The 11,083-nt window shown below is 46.9% G+C and overlaps 1 protein-coding gene across 6 annotated transcripts in view; it reads left to right on the forward strand.

Moving 5' to 3' along the window:
* The window catches only part of PTK2 (protein tyrosine kinase 2), a 282,896-nt gene extending 275,813 nt beyond the window's left edge, over window positions 1-7,083 (forward strand). For 5 of the 6 annotated variants that reach the window (XM_087447406.1, XM_087447405.1, XM_087447402.1 and 2 more), the window contains 2 exons: window positions 1,988-2,068; window positions 5,830-7,083. In XM_087447406.1, the coding sequence (XP_087303532.1) occupies window positions 1,988-2,068; window positions 5,830-6,042 (294 nt within the window). In that variant the 3' untranslated portion in view covers window positions 6,043-7,083. Of the gene's footprint in view, window positions 1-1,382; window positions 1,582-1,987; window positions 2,069-5,829 lie in introns of those variants that run through there. The other variant, XR_015555941.1, reaches the window with a different exon arrangement.
* The last annotated feature ends 4,000 nt before the right edge of the window (window positions 7,084-11,083 follow it).

Below are 11,083 nucleotides of genomic sequence, written 5' to 3' on the forward strand. Positions count from 1 at the left end.
CTTTGAGACCCTGCTTTCAATTCTCTTGGGTATATACTCAGAAGTGGAACTGCTGGATCGTATGTTAATTCTATTTTTAATTTTTTGAGGAAACACCATACTGTTTTCCATAGTGACTGCACCATTTTACATTCCCACCAACAGTGTACAAGGATTCCAAATTCTCACCAACACTTGTTATTTTCTGTTTTGTTTTTTGATAGTAGCCATCCTCATGGGTTTGAAGTGGTATCTCATTGTGGTTTTGATTTGCATTTCCCTAATGATTAGTGATCGTGAGCATCTTTTCATGTGCTTTTTGGCCATTTGTGTATCTTTGGAGCAGTGTCTGTTCAAGTCCTTTGCCATTTTTTGCATTTGAGTTGTGGGACTGAACACCCTTTTTAGTGTAGCTGTTAGCCATCTCTGGAACAGCTTTTTATAAACCATCAGTGTGGAATAGCTGTTAGAAAGGTGTGATATTTTGTGGAAAGCACAGTAATCCATTCTGGTTGGTGTTTTTTTTTTTGTTTTTTTGGTTTTTTTTGAGGAAGATTGGCCCTGAGCTAGCATCTGTTGCCAATCTTCCTCCTTTTTTCCATTTTTCTCCCCAAAGCCCCGGTAGATGATTGTATGTCATAGTTGTACATCCTTCTAGTTGCTTTATGTGGGATGCTGCCTCAGCATGGCTTGATGAGAGGTGTGTAGGTCTGCACCCAGGATCTGAACCTGTGAACCCCAGGCTGCCAAAGTGGAGCACGCAAACTTAACTGCTACGCACCAGGCCAGCCCCTGGTTCATTTTTTAACTATACTCCCAGAACAGTTATAACCAAAGTTCTTCAGGGTGAACGTGCATGAACCCACAGACAAGCTTAAAAAAACAAAAAACAAAAACTCACCAGTATATAGAAGCAGTCAGAATTTTGTATACAATCAGACTTTTTATAGTGATTTTTGTAGAAGCCACTTTTTAACCATATTACTTTGGCCCAATGACACCCCTTTTATATGTTGATCCAACTATAAATAACTTCATCATTTTCTTACTGGTTTTATTCATACTGTGTGTATAATTTAGTGTCTGAGTCATTCCACAAGAATGACAACGATAAAAATGTAAACTCTATAAAATCATACTACTTTTGGACCGGCCCCATGGCTTAGCGGTTAAGTGCGCGCGCTCTGCTGCTGGTGGCCCGGGTTCGGATCCCGGGCGCGCACCGATGCACCACTTCTCTGGCCATGCTGAGGCCGCGTCCCACATACAGCAACTAGAAGGATATGCAGCTATGACATACAACTATCTACTGGGGCTTTGGGGGAAAAATAAATAAATAAATAAAATTATAAAAAATAAATAAATAAAAAATAATAAAATAAAATCATACTACTTTTAATCAGAGTTGGTCCCTTGAAGCCCAGAGTGGCCGGAGGAGGGATGTTTTGCTCAGTATACATGATGGATGAAGTACTGACCACAATGGATTTGCAGCAAGGCCGCCACCTGGTCCACTGACAGCAGTGACATCCTTTTTGCTGGCCTCATGAGGCTTGGACAGTACCTGGGAGAGAAGAAAATCAGTGAGCACCCTGAGGAAAGGTGCTGTGGGATCCGGCGTGCTGCTGCTGCCTTTCCCTGTGTGTGTGGGGGCGGGGGGGCATTTTTGTGCCGTGAGGGCGGGATAATCTGCATGGAAGCACAAGAGGAGAAGGAAAGAAAATGGGCTCTGACTGGAGTCCTGCTCCCCCTGGGCGTCCGAGTGTCTGCTCCTCACCCCGTTCCTCCAGGTAGTAGAGCCATGAGTATTCAGAGAGCTGAGTCTTCGGGGAAGAATTGCCTTATAACTTACAAGATTGGGATCAGCCCTGAGGAAAAGAAGTATAGAAATTTTCCTTAAAGTGGTGAAAAGGAAGTAAAAAAGCATATAACTGAAAGGAAAATTGTCAGTCCTGGCATGAAACTCCTCTGTGTGTGTTCTAATCCTGGGTGTGATCTTGTCTGTTAGGAAGTCGGCTTGGCCCTGAGGACATTATTGGCCACCGTGGATGAGACCATTCCCGTCCTGCCAGCCAGCACTCACCGAGAGGTAGGACATGGCCTCTCCCTTCCGGCTCTCTGACAGATGGGGACACACCCAGGGGCAGGCTGGTGGTCAATCCTGAGTGCAGTTGGTGGGGGATGATTGTGCTGCTGAGACGGCTCCTCATTCTGTGACCAGCCAAGCCTGCTTTGACAAGTCTGCAGGTCATGACCTTTTAGCTAACGCTGACCCCGGCCAAGCCCCAGGTCCGGGATGTCCAGGGGATGTGGCTTGCCTGCCAGGACTTGGCTGTTGATCCTAGAGGCAGTGCAGAGCGGCACCGACTTGGGTTTCAGATCCCGCTCGACCCTTGCCAGCCAGCTGCCGAGCTGCTGTGTGGGGTCCTAGCCTGAAAGACAGGGTGGCTGAGGATGGGGTGCGGAGCACAGTGCAGAGCCGTGCTGGTGGTGTGATCCTCTGACGCCTCCCGGAGTGGGGGACAGAGGATGTGGAAATGGACAGGGAGAGGCATCCTGCCCTCCTTCCTTGAATTTTTCTGAAAAAAATGAGAGTTTGCAAGTGATTCTGGTTTTCCATTTAAAGTAGTGATTTAAAATCTTTTTAAATTAATGTGGTTTTGAAATTTTTTAAGGAATCTGAGTTCACCCAAAATGCTGTCTCCCAGCAACAGGCCTCCTTTGTCCCACCTTGTGGCTGCTTTCCTCCGTTTATGTGAGTGACAAGTGAAGGGAGGCACCTGCATTTTCTGACAGGACTTCAGCAGCTCTGTTCTGAAGAGGCGCCTCTGGTCGGGGTCGACATGCCCATGTAGCTGTGTCCCCACTGGAGTCTGGATCCTCACCCCAGCCCCGCTCACTTCTTCTCACGCCTTGTCCCCTCCAGCGCCCGCCTTTTCTGCTTTCTCTCGGGGGGCGAGGTCTGTCCTTCAGCCCAGTGGGCACTGTTTTTGACTGTTTGTTTTTGCTTTCTTGTGAAAGTTTTTATTTTGAAAAGATTTGAAACTCATAACTTACAAGATGGGGCTTACAAGAAAAGTTACAAGAATAGTACAGAAAATTCCCGAATATCCTTAACCCGGGGTCACCGCCTTTTAGGTTTTTACCATATTTGGCCTCTCTCTGTGTTTTTATCCACACACATGCTGTTTACTTTTTCTGAACCATTTGAGAGCAGGTTGTATGCACCATGCCCTTTACCCTTTAATATTTCCGCTTGTGTTTTCTAATAATGAGACTGTTCTCTCACGCTGTACAGTCATCACGTTCTGGAACTTCCAACGCTGATGCAACATGCTCTTCTAATCTGCAGGTCATGTTCCAGATTCAGCAGTTGTCCCAGTAATGCCTTGTCCTGTGGTTCAAGACCAGTGCAGGGTTGCATGTTGCACATGACATCACATGTCCTGTCTGTTAACCTCCTTCATCTGGAACTTTCCTAAGCCTTTGTCTTTCGTGACATTGATGTTTTTGAAGAATATAGGCCACTTGTTGTATAGAGTATTCCTAAAGTGGAGTCGAGGGATGTTCTCTGAAGATGGATGTTTCCTCCTGATCAGATGGAGGTTATGCATCTGCAGGGATGTTGAGTCCTTCTCGGGACATCGTTTTCGAGGCACATCACGTCCAGGTGACATTCATGTTGATGAACCGGGCAGCTGCGCGCAGCCCCTGTTGGTGGCTCCTTTGTAAGGGGCATCGATTCACCTGCACGGCACCACTTACGTCGTTTTTGGAAAATGTCTCTGACCGGTTGCCACAGTATAACTTGATATTCCTAGCCAATTAAGGGATCAGCTAGATTTTCTGCTTCACTGGGACTTTAAATGGTTTTCCACAATGAGCAAGAATTTTGCCAAAAAATGAAGAAGCTCCATATGCCAGAGGCAAGAAGATGGTATCCTAACAAATGGCTATTTCGGAAGGACCATTTCTGATTCCTACTTTAGCTGATAAAGCCTGAAATGATCTCTTCATCTACCCTGATTCTTCCACAGGTTGCTCCCCCATATAAACTTTTTTTAATTATTATTTTTTAAAAGAAGAAGAGGAGCCTTCCTCTGATCCTGCTTCCCCTTCTGCTGTCTCTCTCCCTCCACGCTTCTCAGAAGAGCAGCCTCCCCCACTGGGCCACTCCCCTGGACTCCAGCTGTCCTTCCTCTCTGCTGTAACTGCCCGTGCTCCCCTGGGCCTGGCCCCTCATGAGACTCTCCCCTCGGTTCCAGAGCCTTCCTCGCTCACGTCTCTCCAGCCTTTTCTCTGCTGCCCTGAGTGTGACCGTCCCCCAGGGTGTTACCCACTGTGTTTTACAGAATGCTTTTTCTCCTTGGCAGTTCTCCCTGCTTCCATAGATCCAAATATCTGATGCTTCCCAGCTCTGTGCTTTTAGTGGGACCTCTCCCAGAGTTCCAGTCACTAGCTGTCTGTTGGATGTCGGCCTTTGGTAGCATGTTCTGCTTTTCCTGAGTTGCTTCCAGTCAGTGGGACCACTATGCGCCCTCTGCCCCTACCCCCTGCCCCATGAACCCTAGACACACACGCACACGTACACTCGCATAAACACAAACAGCCGCTCACCTGTCGTCATCCATCAGGTCTCAGATTGGGCCTCACCTCTTCATCGTCACTGCCACTGTGGCCTCTCACCTGAATTGCTACAAAGGCCTCTGAGCAGCTTTCTCTGCCTCTGGGCTCTCTCCACCCTTCCATTCAACTTCCACACTGCCACCACAGCCATCTTTCTAGAACACCTCTCTAGAATATGTTATTCCCCTTCCTGAAAACTTCTTAGCACCCCCCCCCGACCCCCTACCATTGCCAAGGCAGGACAAAGGTCACTTGGTTTGTCTTAGGAGGTCAGCCTACTTTACAGTGTAGGCTCAAGTCACACGAATCCTCCTCTGTGAAGTGTCTGACCCTCTCAGAATGAATGAATTGCTCTCTTCTCTGTGTCCATTCCTATTGGATTATTTGTTCAGGTAGTATAGACAGTTCTGTGCGTGCTTCTACCACTCTAGACTGAGTACAAATGTGTCTAATTCATTCTTGGATCCACAACACCAAGTGCCTTGTACATAATAAGTGCTCAATAATTGTTGAGAGAGTATATGGGTAAATCATCATTGGCTGAATAAATGGATAAGAAGGGTCCTGAGACACCCCCAAGCAAGCTTTCCAGTCCTGTAGGGCAGCATTCTTGTTCTGGAGCTTCTTCCACCACTTCTGCCCCCACTTCCTACCTCTGATCAGTTTGGAAGAGTCTAGAGTTTACATCAAGGTGGGGCAAGAGTGTCTTGTGACATTCTTAAACCATCTCTTGCATTGCAAAGGAAGGTCCTGAAATACGGTGTAGTGGCAAGAGCACTAGCCTGCAGGTCAAGACCCAGGGTTTTGTCTCAAACTGGAGCAAATCACTTTATATCTCAGTTGTCCACTCTGACGTGAGAGGGTCTGTCAAACTCTGTGATTCTATTAAGAAACAAAGAAAAGCCCTACCAGTCACGGAGATTAAAAACGTCTAAGTAGCAAATGCAAAATGGAGGGCAAGTTAGTCGTAGTGTGGGGGAGGGCTTTTCATGGAAGGAGCAGAAGCTTCTGGACATGCGTGGGCACGTGCAAACACACACATGTGTACCCTCTGTTGGCTGAATTTCTAGAGAAAGCAATGATTTTGCATCCTATTGTCTCTAAGATTTGTTTAAGGGGAAGAAAGAAAGTTTCTTCTTCTGGAGGCACCTGAGAAAGGCACATACAGATCCGCTGAAAATCTCATTGAAGGCTACTCTCCTGACCTCTCTCTTGTTCTTCCAGATTGAGATGGCCCAGAAGCTGTTGAACTCCGACCTGGGTGAGCTCATCAACAAGATGAAGCTGGCCCAGCAGTATGTCATGACCAGCCTCCAACAGGAGTACAAAAAGCAAATGCTGACCGCTGCTCACGCCCTGGCCGTGGATGCCAAAAACTTACTCGATGTCATTGACCAGGCGAGACTGAGAGTGCTCGGGCAGACGAGACCGCACTGAGCCGCCCGAGGAGGATGTTCTCCAGCGTTCCACCAGCAGTGAGGAGCTAACCTGTCCTCGGACGCCAGCACTTACAGCACCAACTTTCTGACTGACAGCTGGTTGAAAATCTCTCTCATATAAGTTTAACCACATTTTGATTTGGGTTCAGTTTTTGTTTTGTTTTTTTAATCATGATATTCAGAAAAGTCCGGGATCCAAAATGTGGCATTTTTCTGGGAATGAGAATTGTACATGAGAAGCTTTTAAGAATCATGAAGAACAGATTATGTTCTCATTGGGATATGTTGTCATGGAGTGGGCCACGGTGGTGACCTGTTAGTTCCTGAACTGGCTTAGCTGCATATTGGAACAAGGGAGGATGAAGCGGAGAATCCCAGGAAACCCAAGGGGCTGGGAATTCTGTTGCCTCCCACGGAATTATTACCCAGACTGGAAGTTTTGTTGTTGTTAGAACACTCTTCAGTTGCAATATGCTAATCCCATTTTACAAAGAAAGAATATAAAAGCTATATTTTGAAAACTTGAGTCATTTCAGAAAAAATGACGACCCTTTCATCTTCCTGCCTTTGACTTTCATGTGGATCTGTGAAGCATTTGGTTGGAAACTAGCCGTAGAACACACTAAAACTTTTGTCTTTTTTCACCAGAATAATGTGCCAGTTTTTTGTAGCAATGTTATTTCTCTTGGAAGCAGAAATGCTTTGTCCCAGAGCACCTCCAAACTGCGTTGAGAAGAAGTTCTGGAACCATCCCTGTTTTCCATTTTTATATAATTTATAAAGAAAGATTAAAGCCATGTTGACTATTTTACAGCCACTGGAGTTAACTAACCCTTCATTGTGTGTCTTCCCAGGAGAGAATTAAGCAAAGCAGCGAGATTTGGTTTTCCTTGAATATCCAGTTATACCATCCATTCTGTTAAATAATTTTGAAAAATACACCCTCCCTTTAGTTTGTTGGGGGATATAAATTATTCTCAGGAAGAATATAATGAACTGTACAGTTACTTTGACCTATTAAAGAGGTGTTACCAGTGAAGTTCTTGCTGATCCATTCTTTTGGTTCTATTTCTTCAAACCATTTAAAATTTTTCAGATGACTTGTCAGATAACACAGGAAAGCTCTCAAATTATTAGTTTCTTTTCTTTGTCTTCTAGACAAGTCAAAGATATTACACAGAAGGACAGCCTGGTATATGTTAACCTTTTCATTTATAAAATGCAAAAAACAGGATAGGGATAGTGTCCATCTATGAAAGAACCCCCTTGGCAGTCCTGGTATTGCCGTAATCATTGCAGCCTCAAGCAGCTGTTCTGGGCCGGCCCCGTGGCTTAGCAGTTAACTGCAAGTGCTCCGCTACTGGCGGCCCGGGTTCAGATCCCGGGCGCGCACCGACGCACCGCTTCTCCGGCCATGCTGAGGCCGCATCCCACATACAGCAACTAGAAGGATGTGCAGCTATGACATACAACTATCTACTGGGGCTTTGGGGGAACAAAGGAGGAGGATTGGCAATAGATGTTAGCTCAGAGCTGGTCTTCCTCAGCAGAAAGAGGAGGATTAGCATGGATGTTAGCTCAGGGCTGATCTTCCTCACAAAAAAAAAAAGCAGCTGTTCTTACGAAGTTCACTTGTTAAGGGAATTGTTGGCGTTCAGTCTCCCAAACCAACCCTAATCTTGCTAGAATCTCTGAGCCGTGGAGCCGGAGCAGACAGAGCTGGGGTCTGCAGCACTGGGGAGGCTCTTGGAAGGAGAAGACCCAGGCGCAGAGCTCTGAGTGCAGGGATTTGCCGGCATGTCCTGCGGATGAGCCCATGTTCTCGTGTGTGCAAGATCAGGTCCCTCTGGCTGACGTTCATGTCATCTGAAAGAAAGGTCAAGGGCATGTCATCCTCCTGAGTTTTCTTACTCTCTGGCATTCTGTGGTCTCTGGAGTCTTAGTTTCCTCATCTTTACAGGGGTGATTGTGAAGATTAGATAAGATAAGGCTGAGGATTAAGTAAGAGGATAATGGGGAAGTGCTCTGTGTGTGTTGCCACGGGCTCGGCTGTCACGCTGTTCTGTGCACTGTAGCATGTTGCGCAGCATCCTGGTCTTTACCCCTAGAAGCCAGTGACACAGCTGTCTCCCAGCTGTGACAACCAAAATTGTCCCAGATGTTGCCCAGTGTCCCTGGGGGAAGGGGGACCACATCGCCCCAAGTTGAGAACCACTGCCTCAGAGTGACCATCTACTGAAATTAATACCCTTTGCCACCTGATGTGATTTTCCTCTAGTACAAAGAATTGCAGATAAGTCTCGCATGTCCGGTAAGTGTAAGAAAAGAAGTACATTTTGGTTGTAAGAGCAGGAGGAGACAGATAATGGACAGTGTCGTGTCAGCACTGGAGGACAGGCGGAGCTGGCCACCAGAGGCCACTGCCCATGGCGTGCTGGCTCAGTGGACTGAGGCACCATCAGAAGGACCTTGAGGTGACTCACCTGTATTATTCTGCAGATAACAACTACCTAATGAGGTGAAGCGTACATGCAGCATTTGAACACTTGTCCATATTAGATGTAAGAAGCCATAAAGAAAGGGAAGGTAAGCCTGTTCACAGCCTCACCCTCTATTTTTCTCAACTGCCTGGTTAACATTTTAATTGAAGAGTAATGTAAATAGAGAAAAAGAGCACGTAAACGTAGAGCCTATTGAATTTTTCACAAAAGAACGCGCTCTTGTAACTGGCACCCAGATTCAGCAGCAGAAGAGTACCAGCACCCCAGAAGTCCTCCTGGGACCCTCTCCCTAGTCACTCCTTCCCAGAAGAGTAACAACCACCCTGATTATCTTTTGTCAACTTTATTGAGATCTAGTTAACATACGGTAAGAACCCATTGAGCAAACATTCGATGACTTGCTTCGAAAGTATACGTCCAGTTCACAGTCGATGCAGTGCAGGAGAGCTCGCTGCTGTCACTTGGATGCCCACATCCCGCTCTGCAGTCAGTCCCCTCAGTTCAGATTGCTTGTAGAACTCTACTGTATGCACCCTCACTCAGTAATGTTGGGGAATATTCATGTTGCACGCATCAGAGTTCCTTCCTCCTCATTTCTAATGACATCCATGGTATGACTGCATCATCGCCCGTCTAGCTAGTCCCCTGTTCGTGAACGGAACATTTGAGTTGTTTTCGGTTTCTGGGTCTTGTGAATGAGGCTGCTGTGGACATTTATGTACAAATACGTTTCCATTTCTCACGGGCAAACTATGAGTGAAGTTTCTGGAACTTACGGTAAGTGTATGTTTAACTTTATTAAAAACTGCCAAACCAGGGGCTGGCCCGGTGGTGCAAGTGGTTAAGTGCACGCCCTCCGCTGCGGTGGCCCGGGGTTCTCCGGTTCGGGTCCTGGGCGCGCACCGATGTACCACTTGGCAAACCATGCTGTGGCGGCGTCCCATATAAAGTGGAGGAAGATGGGCACGGATGTTAGAACCCCAGGGCCAGTCTTCCTCAGCAAAAAAAAAGAGGAGGATTGGCAGATGTTAGCACAGGGCTGATCTTCCTCACAAAAAAAAAACTGCCAAACCATTTTTCAATGTGGTTATTTTACACTGTGACCAGCAGTGTATCAACCCCCCCAGTGCTCCCCCTTCTCACCAATACTCCGTATCGTCAGTCTTGTAATTTTAGACTTCCTAGTGGATGTGTGTGCCATCTCGTTTTAATTTGTGTTTCTTAATGATGTTGAGCATCTTTTCCTATAGTTATTGGCCACTTGTATATCTTTTCTGTGAAAGTGTCTGCTCAAATATTTTGCCCTTTTTTAAGTTGGACTGTTTATCATTCTGTTACTGAATGGTAGGGATTCCTTATGTATCCTTGGGCTTCCTTTGTCTTTTATGACATTGTATTTTTGAAGAATACAGGCCAGTTTTGTAAAATGACCCTATTTTGGGTTGCCTGATATTTCCTCATGATCAGATTCAGGGTTTGACCAGAATGTTACATGAGTGGTAATGTGAGCCAATTCAGTTTTCGTGATTCTTTTTATTCGTTCTACTTTTCCCCACCTTTGAGGATGATATGGTCAGTGATGTTCTTAAGTGAATGGGAAAGCTTGAGTGATGCCCTGAACAGCTTGTGGGTCTGAGTCTACTATGGAGAAGACAGAAGGGAGGCCATTTGGGATCTCACTGGACTCGCTTATTTACCATCACTAAATAAGGCAGTGGCTTTGCAGCAAGGGACTGCCCCCCCCCCCCCGCGGCAAGGACATTTTTAAACGGTTAAATGGACCCAGTAGTGCTGGCTTTCAGTTTTTCTTTGCTTTACAGATTCTCCTGGGTGATGTCGATGGCAGGAGGGACAACCAGTTACCTGGCACGCCCTTCAACAGAGTTTTCTTTACCAGTGTTTTTGTAACATGGTGTCGACTGCCCCTTCTCCCCTGTGCGTACATTCATGGGGCAGCTTGGCAGTGCATTGACTTTGGTGCCACCAAGCAGCCCTCTCAAATGTGCGATAACTTACTCAGGTGTGGGGTGCGCCCTTGATCAGCCATGTTGTAGCATGGGAACAAAATGCCGCGGTTCTGAAAATCCTTTGGGAGCCGTTCTTGGAGAAGAGTGGCCTCTGGAGGCACCACCAGGCGGGGTGGTCCAGGTCAGAGCCGAGGTGCGTAAGAAGACCTGGTGCCTGCGTGTCCACAGGCCGGGGCTGGGAAGTGCGGCTCCTCCCCAAGCAAGGAGCTTGTTACTGCTGTCACCAGTGGTCTTCAGTACCCACACAAGATTAGCACACACTTTAACTGACGTTTTGAAAAATGGGATGCCCCTCAGGGTGAGGGGAAATCCTGCTTTCCGAGCAAAATCTGCAGAAGGCGAAGGGCTTCACGCCCCATCCTGTGGGGAACCTCACTGTGTTGGCCTCGCCGTCCCCTCCTCTCTGTGACACAGGCCCTTCTGTGTGTGACTCTCCCTGCATCCTGACGAGCCGTGTAATGGGGCACACGCACGTAGTCACGGCGAACCTGCCTCAGCAGCGGTGTGAGCC

This window comes from Ceratotherium simum, chromosome 23, assembly GCF_057802395.1.
Source record: "Ceratotherium simum simum isolate JZ-2026a chromosome 23, ASM5780239v1, whole genome shotgun sequence".
Taxonomy (NCBI): Eukaryota; Metazoa; Chordata; class Mammalia; order Perissodactyla; family Rhinocerotidae; genus Ceratotherium; species Ceratotherium simum.